Genomic DNA, 20,728 nt, shown 5'->3' with positions numbered 1-20,728 from the left:
CCACCCTTTAACTCTAAACCCTAAATTTGTGACTTTTGATAAAACATTAAGTGCTATTTTTGTGACTTTTGACCTTGAGTGCTAGTTTGGGAACAAAAACTTGATTTAGTGCTATTTTTGTCTTTTTCTGTGTCAAAAAGGCTAAAAACATTTCATATCAAACACGTATCTTCATTGGCATCATCCGGTTAGTATTGGGATTATTTGATTTTTTTTTTTTTTTTTTTTTTTTTTTTTTTTTTTTTTTAACAGAATGCTTGCTTTAGCCAAGCGTGTTAAAGCACAGACGCATGAAGCTTAAATTTACATATGAAATACATTATTTTCCACTTTGCACGGGAAGCGTATTACATAGTGACTTTCGAAGAAACTAGTTGTATAGTTGATTACAGTGTGTTGACAAAAAATATTTATTTTGAAATAAAACGGTTAGCTAGACATTTCTTCACGAGAAAAAGATAAAAATAGCACTAAATCAAGTTTTTGTTCCCAAACTAGCACTCAAGGTCAAAAGTCACAAAAATAGCACTTAATGTTTTATCAAAAGTCACAAATTTAGGATTTAGAGTTAAAGGGTGGGGTTTAGGATTTATGGTTTAGGGTTTAGGGTTTAGAGTTGAGAAATGAGGTTTTGAGGATAAAATTTTAAATTTTGAAAAATAAAAAAATTAAAATTTTCAGAAGATAAAATGTTATTTTGGTCATTTTAGTTTTTGAATGCTATTTTTGTGATATGAACTTAGAAATGTGCTATTTTGGAGATTTGCCCTTTCTTTATCTACTTATATTTATACAGCATCACCCCATAATTTGTTTGGGAATATTATTTGCGTTCTATAAACTAAGCAACTAATGTTTTTCTCATGCAAGCTAATTTAAACAATGAAAACTTTGGATTGAAACTTGTATGTTTTCTGGTTATGATAGAAAGACTTTCCAAACAAAATTAAAATCTTAATTTTTTTAGTATTTTTCTTTTGAAAGCCAATATCACCCAATAAAACTATCAACACACTACAAAAGAAAAAGAAAGAATATTCAATACACACTACAAAAGAAAAAGAAAGAATATTCATTATACATCATCTAAAACAAAAGGAATATAAAAATTTGATCTATTCTCATGATTCACTTTACTCTTTTTTCCCTCTCCACCACGTCTCTCAAAAACTAGACACACCTTCGTCTTCCCCTCTCCTCACTCTCTCTCTCAGATAACAAGATGATAACGGCGACGGACTTCTACCACGTCATGACGGCGATGGTTCCATTATACGTAGCCATGATACTCGCATACGGCTCCGTCAAATGGTGGAAAATCTTCACACCAACTCAATGCTCCGGCATCAACCGTTTCGTCGCTCTTTTCGCCGTCCCTCTCCTTTCATTCCACTTCATCGCCGCTAACAACCCTTACGCCATGAACCTCCGCTTCCTCGCCGCAGACTCCCTCCAGAAACTCATCCTCCTCTCCCTCCTCTTCCTCTGGTGCAAACTCTGCCCCAACGGCTCCTTGGACTGGACCAACCATCACCATCTTCTCGCTAACCACTCTCCCCAACACTCTAGTCATGGGGATACCGCTCCCCAAAGGCATGTACGGCGAGTCCTCCGGCGAACTCATGGTCCAAATCGTTGTACTTCAGTGTATCATATGGTACACTCTCATGCTCTTCTTATTCGAGCACCGCGGCGCAAAATTCTTGATCCCCGAGCAGTTTCCCTACACAGCTGGTTCTATTGTCTCGAACCATGTTGATTCAGACATTATGTCGTTGGATGGTCGGCAGCCGCTTGAGACTGAAGCTCAGACTAAAGAAGATGGGAAGCTTCATGTCACTGTTCGTCGTTCTAACGCCTCGAGATCTGATATATTCTCGACAAGGTCTCAGGGCTTGTCAGCGACTCCTCGGCCGTCCAATCTCACCAACGCTGAGATTTATTCGCTTCAGAGCTCTAGAAACCCAACGCCTCGACAGTGCCGTGCCAAAAGATACAGGGCCCTTAGGCGAAATTATATTTTTTGTTTATATAATTTTATGTGTATTATATTTAAAATAAAATAATTCAAAATAACTTATTTTTCCATATGGATTAAAAATTAGAAAATAAAAAATGATACACAAAGTTTAGAATATAAAATTTTTGATTAATTTATTTTGGTTCTTTAATAATTTTTGCCAAATTATCATAGTATATAAAATGTGTATAAAAATGTGATGTAAAATATTAAATTAGTAACATAAAAATGAAGGTTAAAATTGTGTGTTAAAATGATGATACTTTTAAGAATATTAAAGTCTCTAAAACTTAGTTACTATATAATACTTTTACATATTTTTACATTTACTTATATTCAGAAAATGATACAAAAAAAATAATATGTATATATATATATATATATATATAACCAGATAATAATAGATAAGTGATTTTTTCATCAAATCATCCTAATTTGCATCGGTTAGAACTTAGAAGTTGATGATTTTAAAAAAAAATAATTAAAGTTTCTAGGATTTTAACTAAAACAGATTATAACAAAAAAAAGTTTCAAACAAAAAATGATCTGAAATCTGGTAAAAATCTAATTAATATTTACTAGATACAAAAAAAAATTAGAGTTTAGGGACCCTAAAAAAATTACATTATTAAGGGGCCCTAGGCGAATGCCTTTTTTATTTCAAGGTGAGCACGGCTCTGCGCCTCGACCTCGTGGCTCGAGCTTTAACCATAGTGATTTTTACTCGATGATGGCTGGTGGTGGTGGTGGTGGTCGGAACTCTAACTTCGGTCCCGGAGAAGCTGTTTTTGGTTCCAAAGGACTCACTCCACGGCCGTCTAACTACGAGGAATTTGAAGAAAATATTTAGGGAAATAGTTATCATATAAGGGTAAATTTGAAAAGTAATATCAATTCCGTGGTAAAATTGAAGTTATCTAAAAAAACCATGACACTTTTATAGGGGTATAAATGCTCTATAATAATCACATAGCTTTCTGAAAAATAGAACATATCATCATATGAGGAGTTATGATATACGGTTTCAAAACATCCTTTGAATTTAACAAAGTTCGAACAACACAAACTCTGTGCGACTTGAGCATTTGCACAATGACAAAAAAGCATTTTCACAAAGAGCATGTTAGCCTTGGCTTTTCATAATACTCTGTAGACATAATCCGATTCCGAATTGTTTTATCAATGAGACGAGCTAAGTGGTTCACAGGGCGAGAGGTCCGGTTGTGTCTCCGTTCATTCATTTCTCTCCAAATGTAATAGATAAAAACTTGAAAAGCTAGCCTTATCAGAATAGATGTGAGTAAGTCATGTCTTATCCTGCATGAAGCTGATTCACATTTTTGAGCATTTTTCTACTATTAAATTCTATCTTGTCTCTCAATAGTCAATACTAGTAAATTTTTGTAAAACATTTTGAGCATTTTCTAATTAAAGGATAATAGGCTTATAAGATTTGTAGAAAATATTTTCTTTTCAACTTCAATAACTTTGAACTCTTAAAACTACAAACCTAGTTAGATAATCAAATATAATAAAACAAAAATTAAAATTGTTTCTACGTCCCATGTCACCGGCCAAAAAACACATGTTGGGACTATGATCAGACCACGAATTTTGGGCGGTAATTTTTCAGAATTTCTGAAAGAGTTTCAAACGCGATTCTGCAAGAATCTTACCAATCAACAAAAATTACGGAATTAAAAAAAAAAAGCAAAAACACAGGTTTAATACAAAGAGAATTTTCATTAAGTGGAAAATGAATTTTAGTAGATTATTTACAAAATAAACACTTTCATATTATTAAATTATATTTTAATATCATTTTAGAGTTTTAAATAAATAGCAATAAATCTTGTAATGATAAATAGTTATGTTTGTAAATAAAATTACACTATAATTTTTTTTATAATACTATAAAATGCCAATCTATTATTAAAACATAGTGAAAGATAAACTAAATATTTATAATAAGAACTAAAGTATATTTAATAAATTTTAGTTGCTTTCATATTTTGTAATAATTAGTTTAATTATTGATATTTTTTTTTCTTATAACAAAGTGAATACCATATAAAATATTTTGAACCATTTAACATGTATTCCATCATTCTACAAATTTTAAAAAAAACTGCAACTTAATTAATTTTTCTGTAGCTTAACTATTTTTCCCGCGATTCCGCGATTGAACGATGGTTACCGATCTTGGTAAATAGACTCAAAAAGTCGTTGGGAAGTTAAAGAACCGAAGTCGGAAGAGATTTATTTCAGGGTAAAACGCAACCCACTATATATATTGGAGATTTCTAATCCAAGTGTGTAATTATTTTTAGAATCCTTTTAAAGTATTTTGGTATGTCACTATTGAGCTACTATGGACCTGGTGTAGTGAGAATCTTCTTATAACACCCCAAAATAGTGAATATATAAAATATAATTCGATAAAATTAGAAGAAAATAGGAATGATTGGGGTGGTGGACCAGAATAGGCTCGTGGTTAGTAGTAATAATTCTTTAGTATAGTTATTTAAACCCTAGATCATCGGGTGGAAATAGTAAGGTCCCATAATAAAGTTTATATAATCATTGCATAGCCAATTTGTAAGATTCTTAACTAATTTACACTGTCATTTGCCAAATATTAACTATAACATAATCGCAATGGAATTACTTGTAATGCAAAAAAAGAGTTACATGTAGTGAGTGACTAGCCAAGTAGGCAAATCAAAAGAACCAAATTGATTTATAATGGTAAAAAACTGATTTAGAATGAATGGAGTGTAGTTAAATAATCTAGATAAACCAAATCCAGAGTTCAAAAAGAAGAAAGCTCTCAGGCCCGACTCCCTAGACATGGATCTCCGTCGTTCCAGATCTGACGCCAAGACCTTTTTTTTCTGAAGAATTTGTCCTCCTCCTCCATGGTGTTGATGGTGAAGGTCCCTCCTCCGTCGCGGTGCCGACCTCCTCCTGATCCCCCACCATCTAAGCTTCTTGTGGTAGCGTTTGAAACTCTCATTTCCATCATCCCACCTGAACCACCATATCCTCCAGACTCGTTCTTCATCCTTGTTCATCGTCTTCGGCCTTTGGCCTCGTTCTCTAGCGACTTCCAGAGCGTCTCTCTCGGAACACTTACCTAAGATTGGGATTTCAAGTCTCCTCTTTCAGATCTAGCGATTAATTCCATTGGTAGTGCTGCTTCCGGCCCCTAGACCATCGTACCTCTCCAACAAGCCTTGTGAAGGTATTGTCTATGTACCTCTTTGAAACAAATCGTTTTTGAGGAAAGTTCATTCTGATGTCTGCCTATTGAAACTCTATTTACCTCAGTGTGAGGATGTTACTCTCTCTTTAACTCTTAGGATGAGATCCAGTTTACCTCTGTATGAGGATGATGAACTCCCTGTTAACACTCTGCTACCTTGTTATGAGGATGTTCTTCGGACTAGTATCATGTTAGCATTGTTTCATCACGGTTCAGCTTTATGGAGTTTAGGATTGATGAGTATGAGTTTGTCCCCCTTTCCATTGTGGCTTATGGGAAAGAAAAACCTTCTCGTTGGTTTGAGTGGCGTTGTTACAGGGGACATTGTGTTGAAGATGGTTATCTCAGATGCAGAAACTATGACCTCACTAGCTCTTTTTTCAGCAATCTTTGATACTGACCTCTTAGCCATGATGGCCCTTGAGACTTTAATGGTTCTCCTTTGTGAAATTGTCTGGAACTGTCAAGATGCAAAGAATGTTTCTCTAGCGTTGGTGGGATCTTCACTCATGGTTGGAGCTTTGATGCTTTGCTCAGTTCTTCTCATGGCTAAGGAATTAACTCTCTTTAGGTTTCATATATTCTCAGACTCTCAAGTTTTCATATCTACCCTGAGCTTAGGGTCTGTTTTGAACGAGATCGTAGGTGTTCTCCATGACGGTAGAAGCCTTGCTACTCTCTTCAATCTTCTATCTTTTAGTTTCATTCCTTGTATTGATTATGTTCAGGTTGTTTCTTTGGCAAATGCTAGCCTCGAATGTATTATTGTTGAAAACTTTGTGTGTTAAGTTATTTGATCGAAAGAAATAGTTGGAAAAAAAAAAGAATGAATGGAGTGTGGGCTCGTTACTATTTAAAACACCTACTCTATATTCATATTTCATAAATAGTGATTTTCTTTGTGCTCGTTATCGTCAAATATAATTTTTTCCAATTCTCTAATTGTTAATTTTACTTTGTATCCGGTTGTTTATTTATATCTCTATTTTTCTTTTCCGAAAGATATTGATTTTGTTTGAAATATTTAATCACATTGTAAAACCTAAAACTAATTCAGGAATACGTCCTAATCCCCTATAAATTATATTATGTATTAGCACAGATAACCTGAAATAGTAACCAGGATAGCAATAGATGTTTGTAAATCAAAATTTATTGATATTTTGAAAACAGCTGTCATTTTATCAGTAAAATTTACATACACGCTGATTATTTTATTTTATTTTTGCTTAAAGCTGATTATTGAACCACTATTCGAGAAAAATAATATGTTAGCGGCAATGGCATTTGCTACATTCATTGTGTATTCATCACATTTATCTAAAATTTGCCGAAAACAAAAATTAAACCAAGTTGTGGTCCTAAGAAATATAGTAGACCCACTAACTTTCCATTATATGGATGTTAGCACTTAGGATTAGCAGTGTCAAGTTGATTGCTTAATTATTTTTTTCCCCCACATTTTTCTCTTAACTTTTGGTTATTTGTTTCTTATGAAACCAATGTCATCTTGATATTTTCATTTTCTTGTTTACGGTAATAGTTTCAGTATCTCGCCAACCTAACGGACAATGCTAACATTTATAGAATCTTCATAAAGGTCAGAATCATGGATATTCAGATTTGTAGATAATATAAGGCTTCTACTACAATGGATTATAACTATTCATAAAAATATATGTTGAGTGGAAAATATTGCTTTCCAACTAGGGCAACCGTTTTTAGCATATGTGTAAATATTTTTATGTTTATCAGCTAACTATTCTTATTTATTGAAAACTCAGTTGGCAATTGATCTTGAAACTTGATATGTTAATTTATCCTACAATTAATAAACTTTACCATAAATATATGGATATCAGATGTTTCAATTTTTTAGCTCGCAAAATAACATAACCGGATATGTATTAGTACTTGATTTTGCATTAAAAATGAACGTGATTGTGAATCGTGATTTCAAATTACTATTTTGTTGTTGCTATTTTTTACATTTTTTTTTATTCTCAGTTTTATTTTTGAAAATCTAATTAATGATTATATCCTTTGGCCTCACAAATAATAACCTGTAAATAAGAGGACAGGGAGAGGGAAACAAAGGATGTGGCTCTAAGCCATTGGATCAAAAGATTCATTTCAAAAGTTGCCCATTCGGAACATCTTGGGATCACCGTCTGTTCGCTACTTCTCAAAGACTATTAACTGTTACTCACTTACTCTAAACAGTGCTTTATTTCATATTTGTCTTTATAACCTCACATTTCTAATCACTAAGAAAATGTTTTAAGTGCCCATCATAATCACTGAATCCAACTTGAACAAAGTAAACGAATCTGTGAATATAAACAATTTAGAATCTATTCTTAATTATCTGTCTGTACCAGTCTTAAATATAGATTCTTCACTCTTTTATATTGGTTGATATAGGATATCTATTTCTACAACTGTTTTACATTCTTATAAGTTTTGATGCTTGAATTTCTTAATTATCATAAAATAAGCAAATCAAGTTTTAAAGAAGCTACACCTACACACAAGCTAAGCTTGAATCTTAGATTTAAATGGTCCTTAAATCCAAGAACCCTAGATAATTTTTGAATTTTTTTATAGATGATGATTTTCATAGCATCAACGTATTCAACTGGTAAGTGGAATACTATTTCATTTTTTTTGGTTATATAATGAATCTTATTACACGGTAGTGGAAATCATAAACATTTTTAGTTAATAAAACTGCTGTTGCCAAAAATAATTTGGACATATTTTCTTTTTATAGTAGTATTGCAATTTCGTGTAAGAAGATGAAAATGGTAATGAGGATTTTTTTTCTTCGATTCTCCAAAAGAAAATAAAAATACAAGAAAATAATAAAATAATCAAATTTTTCTCTATATAATGGAGATCAGAAGAGCAGAATGAACATTACAAAGAACCACAACCCAAAACCCGTAAACCTCTGATATTTTTTTCTTCTTCTTGTCAATAATAGTGAACCAAATGGCTCACATTCACACTAATGGCAACATCTCTCCTTCTTTCCCAAACTCATGTAAGTTTGCTTTCAGTTATGCTGCTCTCAGATGTACATAACATAAGAAATCATACAATATCATCAATTTACAAATACTACAGCGATTTAAATCCTCATTCAAATCAACACACAAATCAATTTAATCATCGGTCAAACATTCACATATTCGGATTTCTACCTATCCACTTTCATTAATTTCTACTGATCATGATGTTCTTTATTTTTTTCCTCTGTACTTGATCTTGACAACATATAACATTTTTTTCTGGTAAACCACTACTGCAACTAAATATGGACTATTATTTAATATTAACTGTTTTTGGAACTGTAAAGTAAACCTGCGTATTATACTTTATAGACCTCCTTGTATATAATTTAAGTTCCAGAGATTATATAATAAAGACTTCTTGTATATACTTTAGGTTGCAGTATCAAACTCCTTTATTTGTTGTTTCTGTTGTTGTATTTCGTTTCGCCAGTTTCTTTTTATAGGACTTTTGGTCTCTAAAAAACTTGGTTTTCATCAGAGTTTAATCTCCGGAATTTTTTTTTTCTACTGGCTTAAAATCTTACCATGTTTCTATCCCCCAAGTATACTTCAAAAATGAATCTAATATTCCTAGATGAAAAAATAATTTAAGTTGGGTATCCATTAATCATTTGAGAGGAAATATTCACCTATCACCATAAAAACTTTAGCTTTTGATGTGATAGAAGTGTTAGATAATTTCTGATTTAGGGCGTTAGATTGCTTATTACGTAAGCGTAGTCGACGTTCTACGTATAAGATTCCTTGGAGTTTTTTTTTTCTTTTGAAATTTGAACATTAACCGAAAACCTTTCTTTATCATGGCGGGGTCCAAAATTCAAATACGGGAAACTAGGTGGGGAACGTTTGGGCCGTTTGGAGAATCATATCAGATTCCGTGGAGCTTAATAAAAATAGTAATTAACTGTCGACATGTCAATTTTTTTTCTCAACGTGGAATAGCTAGGTAGAACCTAATTTTAAATATAATTAATTAATTATCAAAACATGAAAATAGACGACCCCTTTCAGCAGAATTAATATATCTGGTCAAAAATCATAGTTCCGTGGGACACACACTACTCTTGTGCATTAACATGTGAACAGCAAAATCGGACGGTGTAGGAGATACCACGCTTCACACGTAATGACAAACTAGATTCTCCAAACGGCCCAAACGTCCCTCACCTAATTTCCCGTATTTGAATTTTGGACCCCGCCATGATAAAGAAAGGTTTTCGGTTCGGTTGAGCATAAACCGAACGATAACCGGAAAGAAGCTTTTCGAGATCCATATTCTTGATTGATTTGCTGATTTTGGTAATCTTTTCTTGATTGATTTGTTGCTTGTGGATGGTGTATCCTCAGATTCAGGGGAAGAGCGTGAAATCCAAAAGAATTACTGGAAAGAGCACTCGGTGGGTTTGAGCGTTGAGGCCATGATGCTTGATTCCAAAGCTGCTGACCTCGACAAAGAAGAACGGCCTGAGGTAAGCATATAGTTATTATCTTTGTAATTCAGATGAAGTTGAGTCTCATTTTACCTGGATTCAAAAACCTGAATTGATATTGAAACTGATGCAAAATTTTGTGGATTATATGAGTTCAAAACTACTTTATCCAAAAGATTTGTATCTAGTTGAACCGATCTGAATAGATTTGGATCCGAGTGGACAACTAAACCGATCAGAACCCAATGTAAAAACCCGAATGCATATGACCATAGTTTTATGTGTTTAATTTTCTATGTTTTTATTAATGATTTAGTTATAAAGGTTTTCTTATTGTAAAGTTTATCATTTTGTTTAGGTTAGTGGTTTTATTTTTTGCAGTTCGATTCCTGTCGGTCACTATTGCACTTCTGGTCCACCGAATGCTCGGTTGACTTCGGTCGTCGGACACTGTAGTTAGTTCAAAAAAAAAAAGTTTATCATTTTGTGAAATTAAGTAGAATGAAACTATCTGAAGTTCAAAAATTTTGTTTTATTTTTGTTTTCTTCTTCTTAGTTTCTGATAAATTTGATGGATTTTGAGTAAAAAAAAATGAATCCAATTTAAAAAAAGATTTTTTATCAAGTATAAAACATTTTAAAGCAAACCGATTCGAAACTGAGTAAAACTGACCGGAACCAAACATAAAATTTATGAATCTATATATTTACCCAAAAGAACAGATCCACAAAACCGATCCAAGCCCAAGCCTGAGCAAAATGTATCTTTACTTCCTTTGACATGGCAGTTTCTTTGTTCTTTGCTGTCCTTTTGCCATTTTATGAAAGATTCTAAGGCTTAAATGTGTGTATGGTGCCAGATACTCTCGCTTCTTCCACCGATTGAAGGGGAAAAGGTGCTTGAGTTTGGCGCTGGCATTGGTCGTTTCACTAGTGAATTAGCTCAGAAGGCCGGCCAGGTCATTGCCGTTGATTTCATTGAAAGTGTTATCAAAAAGGTTAATTCGCTCCCATGCTTGTTCTTTCTAGCTATTTACAGTCCCCTCATGAGAGTCTTCTCTGCAGAATGAAAACATTAATGGGCACTACAAGAACGTCAAATTTATGTGCGCTGATGTCACATCCCCTGATATGAAATTTTCAAGCGAGTCTATGGATCTGATCTTCTCTAACTGGCTGCTCATGTATCTCTCTGATAAAGAGGTAACCAGTTAACTGATAACTTATTACCGCGGGAACCACTTTAGAACAGTACACACTTGGACTATGTATGTGTAATAATGCAAAGAAACGCATTTTGGGACTATTGTGCTATGCAAAGATCACCGTACGAAAGTAGTTGCTAATATTTCTTGGCCTTCCAAATGACAAAGCTACACTGCTAAGCATATGAGTTTGACTCGGCTGCCTACCATGTGTTAAAGACGAAAAAATCCATTAGATAATGAACTATTGGTTCTAAGCCATTTCTGGTGCTGAATCAAACTATAGTGAAATATATCATGATTAATAAGTTGATTCGAGGTTCAGTATCAACCTCTTGGCCTAAAAAACTAAACTTTCTCAATAAAGTATTTTTTCTCAATAAAGTCTTTTCTCAGTAAAGTCTTTATTCATATTAATTTTTCACCAAGAACTTTTTACAACATAATGGAGTCCGTCAATCAATATAGATTGATAACCTGTCCATATTAAACTTTGCTGCATCAAGAGTGGTTTTAATCATCACTTGACAAAACTAATGTTCTTATTTTCTCAAATCAATTTGCAGGTTGAAGATTTGGCGAAAAAGATGTTACAATGGACTAAGGTTGGTGGGTATATTTTCTTTAGGGAGTCATGCTTTCATCAATCTGGTGACAACAAGCGGAAGTACAACCCAACACACTACCGTGAACCCAAGTTTTACACAAAGGTGACCTATATACCTCTCTATATCCCTCTCTGTTCTTCCCTTTTCTAGAGAAATTAAATTTTGAATCCTGCTGCATAAATTCCTCTCAGTTATTCAAAGAATGCCATATGAATGACGATGTTGGGAACTCGTATGAGTTCTCTTTGGTTAGCTGTAAATGCGTTGGAGCTTATGTGAGAAACAAAAAGAACCAGAACCAGGTTATAAATAAGCTTCTTCATATATTTATTTAGCCACCCTTTTGCTGGTATGGGATTCATATATTATACATTCCCAAAAAATTTCAGATCTGCTGGCTTTGGCGGAAGAAAGTCAGTTCGGATAATGATAGGGGCTTCCAACGGTTCTTGGACAATGTCCAGTATAAGTCTAGTGGTATCTTACGCTATGAGCGTGTCTTTGGACAAGGGTTTGTCAGCACAGGGGGGCTCGGTATGCTCCTTACTCATCGAGTTTTGTATCAACTTTGCTTCTGTATTTTGAAGCTATCTTTCCTTCTTATTATACTATGTTTCTTTTTGTTTTGACCTTTGATATAGAGACGACAAAGGAGTTTGTGGCTAAGCTGGATCTGAAGCCGGGCCAGAAAGTTCTAGATGTTGGATGCGGAATAGGAGGAGGGGACTTCTACATGGCTGAGAACTTTGACGTGGATGTTGTAGGCATTGATCTATCCGTAAACATGATCTCTTTCGCCCTCGAACACGCGATAGGACTCAAATGCTCTGTGGAGTTCGAAGTAGCTGACTGCACCAAGAAGGAGTATCCTGATAACACCTTTGATGTTATTTACAGCAGAGACACCATTCTGCATATCCAAGTGCTTTCTCTTTCTAGTCTTCCTAGTTTTAGCATAGTTTATTGTTTTGTCTCCAGTTTGTAACCGCTGGTCTTACTCTCAGGACAAGCCAGCATTGTTCAGAACATTCTACAAATGGTTGAAGCCTGGAGGGAAAGTTCTCATTACTGATTACTGTAGAAGCCCCAAAACACCATCTCCAGATTTTGCAAACTACATCAAGCAACGAGGTTATGATCTCCATGATGTACAAGCATACGGTCAGGTATACATAGATAGATCCTTTCTCCTCTATTCTACTTAAAAAAACCACAAAATTCGAGCAAACTTTACTTGGCTCAAACAGATGCTGAAAGATGCTGGATTCGATGAGGTAATCGCAGAGGATAGAACCGATCAGGTAAGAAACGTTTCTGAAAATGACCCACATGCTTAAAAATTAATGAACTTGAAAGCATTAATGTTTCTGTTTGGTTTAATCAGTTCATGAAAGTCCTGAAACGGGAACTGGACGCAGTGGAGAAAGAGAAGGACGAATTCATCAGCGACTTCTCTAAGGAGGACTACGAGGATATTGTTGGTGGGTGGAACTCAAAGTTACTCAGGAGCTCAAGTGGTGAACAGAAGTGGGGTTTGTTCATCGCCAAGAAAAACTGATTGTATAGCTTTCTTAATATTTAAAACAAAATAAATTTGGTTATGTAAGATACATCAAGACCAAGTTCCCTCCTATCCTATCATCTCTTCAATCTACATATGTTGCTTTATCCCTCTCCATGTGTGTTTTTCTTTAATCATTTAAATATACAAGTGTGGTGTTTAATGTGGGGACTATTTGATATCGGATTGCTCAAGTATGACACAGAAAAATGTTGATGTGTTGTAAATCTAGTTTAACCCGGTAGTATTAGTCAGAGCTGAAGATCCCATCAACGATAGGATTTTAGAACGTGAACATCTTGTGTTTTTTTTTGTAAATTCTAATTGTGCTATGCAAGATCGCCGGAAAAGTGCATTTTTCGACCAGTACTATTCGTGTTGTGCTTTTTCATATCCAAACAAAAGATAAATGCTAAATACGACATAAACTAAATATTAGTTTGAATTGCAAACCTAAACTATGAATCGTGTACATAAAACCTACTTTGACTAACCTCGCGTTACTCAACCGTTATTTTACACAAAATGTTACACTCTTCTATTGTTCGCTTATTAAATTTAAAAGATAAGTAGTTGTAATCCTTATTCAGAAACAGATTTACGCAGAAATATTTATCTCTCTTATTCGAAGAGTAGTACATTATCTCATTTACCGGTGGGTTCACCGGGACCATCATCATCATCCCTTGCTTCCTTTTTAAGGAGTGCTTTCCCTCCAACCTTATGGAGGTGTTTGTCCATATCTATAACCGTCTTGTTATCTTGTGGAGCGGTCCCTTTGGGGCCTGAAAATGCAGCGGAATTCGTTTCGACGAATTTTCGAGGTGCGGATTGGATGTTAACGTCACAATATAAGGTGACTATCTTTCTACTGTATGACCATGTCGTGAAGGCTACATCGACGCAATCAAGCACCATCTTGATTTCACTGTCATCTTCGTTTGAAGACTTATCTTTTTTATTTTAAGCTGTTGCAGTTTATATTTTTAATCAAAGAGGATGGATAATTCCCTCTAGCAGTTGTAATCAAGCGAGTTAAAATTAATGGAAAAAGTTGTGTTCAAAAAAAAAAAGTAGTTGTAATCCTTATATTCTAAAGGAAAAATATATTGTTGACAAATTTTATTTAATAAAAATTATAATTGCAATAATTTATGTTTTTTACACTTTTCCACATTTAAAAAGAATAAAAATGACATTTCATAAATAATTCAGTCTAATTGTAAAATGACATTTTAAAAATAGTTATCTAATTTAAATATTTAAATATTAAAAATCTATATGTAATATTGATTATTATTTTTCCTAAAAATCAAAAGTTAACTTAAAAAAAACAATGTACACAAATCTAAATAAAATTATATAAAACTTAAAGTACATAGATTATAATAGATGTAAAAATTGCAACCAAAATTAAGTTTATGTATTATATAGTAATTGCATCGATAAGCTATGTATTTTAAGTTTAATATAATTTTATTTATATTTGTGTACATTTTTTATTTTAAAATTTAAGTTCTGATTTTAAGAAATTTTTTTAATCAGTATTATATATAGATTTTAAAAATTTCAATATTTGAAATTAGATAACTATTTGAGAAATGTCATTTTAAAATTGGATTGAATAATTTGTGACATGTCATTTTTAGTTTTATTAAATGTGTAAAAGTGTAAAAAACATAAATTATTGATGCAATTATAATTTGTATTGAATAAAATTTGTCAACAAAAATATTCTTTTCCTTACAGTATAAGGATTACAACTACTTATCTTTTAAATTTAATAAGCAAACACTAGAAGCGTTGAGGCACTGTGGTAAGTGAATATGTATTATATCTACATCAAGCAACGAGGTTATGATCTTCGTGATGTACAAGCATACGGTCGGGTAGGGGCGGGCGTTCGGATACCCGTTTGGGTTCGTATCGGATATTTCGGATTTTCGGGTATTTCGGTATAGGGATAGATAACCCGTTCGGATATTTCTGTACTTCGGATCGGATTCGGGTATTTTTAGTTCGGGTTCGGTTATTTTGAATCGGGTTTGAATATTTAGATTTTAAAAGAAAACAAATTAAATTTTTTATTTTTTATGTTTCTTGTATTTAAAAATATAGATTTCACTTAACTGATTTTTTTATTTTTTATAGATCGAATGATTAATAGGTTTTGAGATAATATTTCAAACACAAATAGGTATTAATTTGGGTATTGTTTTTAAACTTTGAATGTAACTTTTGTTAATACATGAAACAAAAAGTTTGACATGCATTTTAAATGAATATCAAATCATATTCTCCATAATTATATATATACTTATGATCTTAAAGTATGTGTAACATCAATATAAATATTCTAAAAAAAATGAGAGATGTAAACTAGAAATATAAGGGTAAATATATATATGTTCGGTTGTCTTCGGATATCCATTCGGGTTCGGATATTACCCGTTCGGGTTCGGATATCAAATCTCTCCTAATTAACTTAATACCCGTTCAGGTATTTTGCTACTTCGGTTCGGATTTCGGTTTGGGTTTTCGAGTCGGGTTTGGGTGCGGATTCTCTAAGGAGGACTACGAAGATATTGTTGGGTGGAACTCAAAGCTACTCAGGAGCTCAAGTGGTGAACAGAAGTGGGGCTTGTTCGTCGCTAAGAAAAACTGATTATATAGCCTTCTTAATATTTAAAACAAAATAAATTTGGTTATGTAAGATACATCAAAACCAAGTTCCCTCTTATCATCTCTTCAATCTACATATGTTGCTTTATCCCTCTCCGTGTGAGCTTTTCTTTAATCATTTAAATTTACAAAATGTGCTATTTTTCATATCGGATTGCTCAAGTATGACACAGAAAAATGTTGATGTGTTGTAAATCTAGTTTAACCCGGTAGTCAGAGCTGAAGATCCCATCAACGATAGGATTTTGGAACGTAAATACTCTTACACATCTTGTGTTTTTTTGTAAATTCTAATTGTGCAATGAAATCTAAGATCGCCTCCAGTAATAAAAATATCTTTATGCCCGTCGACATAACTAATTCGGTAAAACATCCTAAATTTTTGTGTCATTTACTTTGCCGCATTTGTTATATGTTTTCCGTATTATCTTCTCTCATCAGTTATAAAAAAAGAAGCTGTAACTCTTTATTATTGGACGGAAACAAAAACAGTGAAACAAAGGGATAGTAATTCACTTGGAATTACTACCAAGTACCAACTATATCCGGTTATGATAGGAAAAAACAACACAGGTACGAGTGATGATTATCTTAAGCCCTAGTTAGAGATGGAGTTAGTTCTAGAGAAGGCCAAGATCTCGACTTCAAATCTGATGGTATCCTTGACGAGGAAACCTTTGGATGGGTCTTTGATATCTGCGAGTGGTACAAGTGTGTCGACACCCCATCCATTTTCTTTTGCATTGGGCCATCCATCCACTGTTGGGAAAACTCAAAAGTTAGTTTAACATCTTTCAAATAAGCCTAATAAGTTTTATTTTCGTCACTAACCTTGTTTCTCCACATTTTTGGATGGGGTCTGGTTAATAACTCTAAACTTGGCTTTCACGTAACCCTTTTCGTTTGACGCACTCAACAAATAGAGTGACAATGAATTACCAGTTGCAGACCCAGCTCCATTTGGATATACTTTCAATACCCTACACATACATCACATAAGTTAATACATTATTTATATATACACACTCACACACAATATATATATATATATATATCTTTGTAGAGACTCACCAGTTTCTTCCTCCGGAAGAAAACGTATCAGAAGTGTAAGAGACTTTATCTTGGGTAGAGAAGTTGGTGATTCTCCAATCAAGAACAGGGTCACGAATGTTTTCTTCATAAGCGACATCTTCCCATGTGGCAGACGGTTTAGAAACAACGATGTCAACACCAAACACACTCTGTCCGCCGTTGAAAATGAATCCATATGCCGGATTTTGGTAGTACCCGATCTCAAGAAAGGTTAGCATTCCGTACTCTTGTTTAAACAAATGAAATCTCTGTGCCTCAGTCGCTGCAAACCGATCAAAACTAGTTACTTAAGTCTCAAGAGAACCACAAAAGATTACAACAAATACACTTCTCTCTAGGTTAGTTAGTACCATGGAGCTCATGGTATGTGTCTGTAGTGCTTTTATAGGTGAGGAATTTGATCCATGCATACACTTCGTTTTGAGTAGCGATGAAGCTTGAGTTATCGATTTTTACGTAAAGGGAAACGTATCCACCCGAACCCACTGGCTTGTTCACATTTGGGTAGATTAGGAACGTCCTATAAGCATATTAAGTATAACGGGTCAAATACATATATAGCTATAACATATATATATATATATATATTAGATTTTGACGAGATTTACAGCAATATGTTAAAAACTTAAAATGTTACACATCTTAAGTGTGGAAATGACTCTACACTGATATACATATATATAATATGGCTCACAAGGAGATAAGTGATTGTCCCATGTTCTTTGTAAATAGATTGAAAATAATCCACACTAAAACTCAAAATGCTAAAAAATAGATTGAAAATAATCTAATATATATTATTAAAAATTTACAAAAAACATTAGTCATAAAAAATTTAAATAAAAAAATTAACAAAACCTTTAATCTTAAGAGTCTAAATTCTGTATGTTAAGGTCCATAAAAATATTAAATTAGGGCTGTATGTACGTACCAATTGTATCCACCGGCTGAGAACGGACGTGACTCGTACTTGTCACCGTTGCCTGCGACCAGTTTGGACATAGTGGCAAATGACTCGAACTTCACACAGTACGAATTTGGAGGACGAGTTCTCGTCTCTTCCCTTACTGTTGTCGAGAGCTTCTGGTGATTCCGGGCAGGAATAGAGACAGAGCTCCTGAGGTTACAGGGAAGTATCCCCACGTCCAACAATCCTTGTTCCATTACTGCTTCTGTCCCCATTAAGTTTTGAAGGTTGTAATAAGGTTTTCCAAACCTTACTACTCCTACAACCAAAACCAAACAGAAGAAGCAAGAGACAAAGATTGAACCATAGTTGGTATTTTTCTTCTTTTCCTCGGTAAACATTTTTCTTTTCTTTTTTCAAGTGTATCTGTAACTGTTTCTGTGCTGTGTATATATAGACATAAATTATTGTATTTAATCCATTAATATATGACACGAATTCACACGTTTGTAGTATTTTATGGCCAAATACTATCAAATCGTGTAAGATAGTGACACTTGTGTGATTCACGAGTTGTTGGAACGTACTCTCCTATTTTATTTTCTTTTTTAAAAGTGGATATACTTTTAGATGCGGTTTACGCGCTGGCACGTATTCATATGATACTATTAACACCAAAAGAACGTTCTTAGAGCATGCGCAAACCCCGAATCCTTAGCGCTTAATGGTTCCATTAGTTTTAATATAATAATAATATTAAGCTTAATAAACGTAAGGATTGATCCGTAATTAGGTGGTTGACGGACTCGATCTTTGTGTTACGTGTCCGAATTTGAGTGGACCGGGCCGCTTTTGTGTTTCGTATGGGGAAAAAATGGGTCATTTCGACCGAAGCAAAGAAAAAAAAAATCCTCTCGACTCTCGACGGCGATTCTCTCGACCCACCATCGCGATTGGTCTCCCTCGGATCCTCAAGGTAAATAGAAGGCTTCTCTTCTAGATTAATCGATTTAGATTAGTTTGCATCTTGTTTTCCTCTCAATCTAGGGTTCAGTTTTGTTTATTCAATCGATTTGGGGATAGTTTCGTTTCAAAATTAGGGTTTGAAAACGATTTGGGTATAAAACGATTCGGGGATTTGGGGATTGCTTCGTTTCAATCGATTTGTTCTTACGGGTTCAAAACCCATTTTGGTTCCGATCGATTTAGGGTTTTGAAAACCCAAGTTTCTTCCTTTCGATTTAAGTTCCATTCGATTTACGATTTGGGTTGTTCTTGTTTGTTCTTACGGTTTCAAAATCGCAATTTTCTCCATTCGATTTAGGGTTTCAAAATCCCAAGTTTGTTCCTTTCGATTTTGGTTCGATTCTATTTACGATTTGGGGTTCTTCTCGTTTCTTCTTGCACGGATTAAAATTCAATTTTATTACGGATTCAAATTCATTGATGGTTCCATTACATTTACGGTTTTCACAAAGTCTCGGTCGATAAGTTTGTCTGTCTTTTTCGATAAGTTTGTGTGTCTTTTCTGTTTCAAAATCCATGCTAATCTGTGCTCTTTGTTTCTCTCTTTCGTTGCTCTAATGCTCTGTGAATATTATTTCTTGCAGGTTAACAAAAATGGGACAATATAGCTACAGCCAGCCGTCCTCATCATCAGAGGACTTGGACATAACCTCACTTCTCGAAGCAGAAGCTCAGTTGTACGCGGATGAAGCTCAGAGTAGCTTCGATATGGCAGAGCCGGTTCAGTACCAACCTCAACCTGAGGCTGGTGATGGAATCCCGACGATATGCTACTGTGGGGGTGAGCCGGTTGTTGCAACAGCCTACACTGAGAAAGATCCAGGACGAAGGTACTTCACCTGCGACAATGTCGATGATGGAGACTGTCACATCTGGAAGTGGTGGGATGTCGCGGTCATGGACGAGATGAGGGACTTTCAGACACAGCTAAGGCGGCTTAAGGAAGAAGGTACTGAGAGTGAGCAGAAGCTACTGCTGCTAGAGAAGACTGTATATGAGTTAGGAAAGGAGAATTCACAAGTTAAGCTATTGGTGTGCCTATTAGTTTTAATAGGTTTGGTATTCTTGGTTCTGTGTGGTAAGTTAAACTCTTTGTGCTTTTCATAATTGATTATGCAATAGTATTATAACATTTGACTTCTTTATGTTATGTGTTTGCAGGAGTAGGTTCAAAGGCTTCAAACGGGAGTGTGTTATCACCTCACGAGTGGCTGTATAAGTAAGGTATGATACTTTTTACCACTTCACAGTGTATTTTCTATATTCTATATTGGTTGAATGGTGTTTATTGGTTGAATAAAAAGTAATAAGACTGTATTAATGTGATCGTGTTAATAAATTCTAGTGAATTGCTTTATATCTTCCCAACCCGTCTGATTTGATTGGTTTTAAATGTTCTACGTTTAGAAATAGGTTCCCGAACGCGGTCTGTTGCTAGTATAGTACTTAGTAGGATACTCTAGTTGTTAAATGCATGTAGTTTGCTTCCTATCTTCCTAACTGCTCAGATTTGATTGGCTTTAATTGTTTAATAAATATAGATGGCTTACTTAAGGCTCTGTGTAACTACTAGAGTAACACAGAGCATTATCTAACCATGGCTAACCCGTCTGGTTTTTCAAACCTTCTTCGTAGTCAAATTCCAGTAGACCTTGATTCACCCGAACCTTTTTGGTTCGGGTCCCAAGTTCCTGATGAGTCTCCTAGCCAAGTTCCTGAAGAGTCTGGTGTTAAGGAGAGGAGGAAATATTCTCCCAGAGAGGATAAAATCCTTATTGGTGCTTGGCTTAACACCAGTAAGGACCCTGTCGTCGGCAATGAGCAGAAAGCTGGTGCTTTCTGGAAGCGTATTGTA

The 20,728-nt window shown here is 34.4% G+C and overlaps 3 protein-coding genes and 1 pseudogene across 3 annotated transcripts; 3 read left to right on the top strand and 1 right to left on the bottom strand.

Moving 5' to 3' along the window:
- The first annotated feature begins 1,181 nt into the window (after nucleotides 1–1,181).
- On the top strand, nucleotides 1,182–2,870 carry LOC106297898 (annotated as a pseudogene).
- Nucleotides 2,871–8,193: 5,323 nt separating this feature from the next.
- On the top strand, nucleotides 8,194–13,331 carry LOC106300935 (phosphoethanolamine N-methyltransferase 3). The gene is made up of 11 exons (XM_013737201.1): nucleotides 8,194–8,331; nucleotides 9,710–9,831; nucleotides 10,653–10,790; nucleotides 10,858–10,995; nucleotides 11,564–11,707; nucleotides 11,797–11,907; nucleotides 11,995–12,139; nucleotides 12,247–12,527; nucleotides 12,610–12,771; nucleotides 12,853–12,906; nucleotides 12,990–13,331. Exons 1-11 carry the CDS (start codon nucleotides 8,280–8,282, stop codon nucleotides 13,161–13,163), a joined length of 1,521 nt encoding a protein of 506 aa, XP_013592655.1. The 5' UTR covers nucleotides 8,194–8,279; the 3' UTR covers nucleotides 13,164–13,331.
- Nucleotides 13,332–16,289: 2,958 nt separating this feature from the next.
- On the bottom strand, nucleotides 16,290–18,290 carry LOC106298766 (probable inactive serine/threonine-protein kinase fnkC). The gene is made up of 5 exons (XM_013734908.1): nucleotides 17,872–18,290; nucleotides 17,291–17,460; nucleotides 16,920–17,202; nucleotides 16,680–16,828; nucleotides 16,290–16,607 (listed from the first exon to the last, which is right to left on the bottom strand). The coding sequence occupies exons 1-5, from the start codon at nucleotides 18,246–18,248 to the stop codon at nucleotides 16,447–16,449; spliced, it is 1,140 nt and encodes a 379-aa protein (XP_013590362.1). The 5' UTR covers nucleotides 18,249–18,290; the 3' UTR covers nucleotides 16,290–16,446.
- A 1,177-nt stretch (nucleotides 18,291–19,467) lies between these two features.
- Nucleotides 19,468–20,096, top strand: LOC106297897 (uncharacterized protein At4g04775-like). The gene is made up of 2 exons (XM_013734040.1): nucleotides 19,468–19,951; nucleotides 20,035–20,096. Exons 1-2 carry the CDS (start codon nucleotides 19,468–19,470, stop codon nucleotides 20,094–20,096), a joined length of 546 nt encoding a protein of 181 aa, XP_013589494.1.
- Nucleotides 20,097–20,728: the final 632 nt, after the last annotated feature.

The sequence above is a fragment of the Brassica oleracea genome, chromosome C6, assembly GCF_000695525.1.
Source record: "Brassica oleracea var. oleracea cultivar TO1000 chromosome C6, BOL, whole genome shotgun sequence".
NCBI classification, from domain to species: Eukaryota; Viridiplantae; Streptophyta; class Magnoliopsida; order Brassicales; family Brassicaceae; genus Brassica; species Brassica oleracea.
This window is presented reverse-complemented; position numbering and strand designations above follow the sequence as displayed.

Bases quoted from the DNA above. Each gene is read 5' to 3' on its own strand.
- LOC106300935 (XM_013737201.1), top strand. From the start codon at position 8,280: ATGGCTCACATTCACACTAATGGCAACATCTCTCCTTCTTTCCCAAAC. The intron at 10,996-11,563 runs GTAACCAGTTAA...ATCAATTTGCAG, and splicing joins TGTATCTCTCTGATAAAGAG to GTTGAAGATTTGGCGAAAAA. The intron at 12,772-12,852 runs GTATACATAGAT...TGGCTCAAACAG, and splicing joins ATGTACAAGCATACGGTCAG to ATGCTGAAAGATGCTGGATT.
- LOC106298766 (XM_013734908.1), bottom strand. From the start codon at position 18,248: ATGTTTACCGAGGAAAAGAAGAAAAATACCAACTATGGTTCAATCTTT. The intron at 17,461-17,871 runs GTACGTACATAC...ATATGCTTATAG, and splicing joins TCAGCCGGTGGATACAATTG to GACGTTCCTAATCTACCCAA. The intron at 16,608-16,679 runs GTTAGTGACGAA...TTTTCCCAACAG, and splicing joins CAAAAATGTGGAGAAACAAG to TGGATGGATGGCCCAATGCA.
- LOC106297897 (XM_013734040.1), top strand. From the start codon at position 19,468: ATGGGACAATATAGCTACAGCCAGCCGTCCTCATCATCAGAGGACTTG. The intron at 19,952-20,034 runs GTAAGTTAAACT...ATGTGTTTGCAG, and splicing joins GGTATTCTTGGTTCTGTGTG to GAGTAGGTTCAAAGGCTTCA.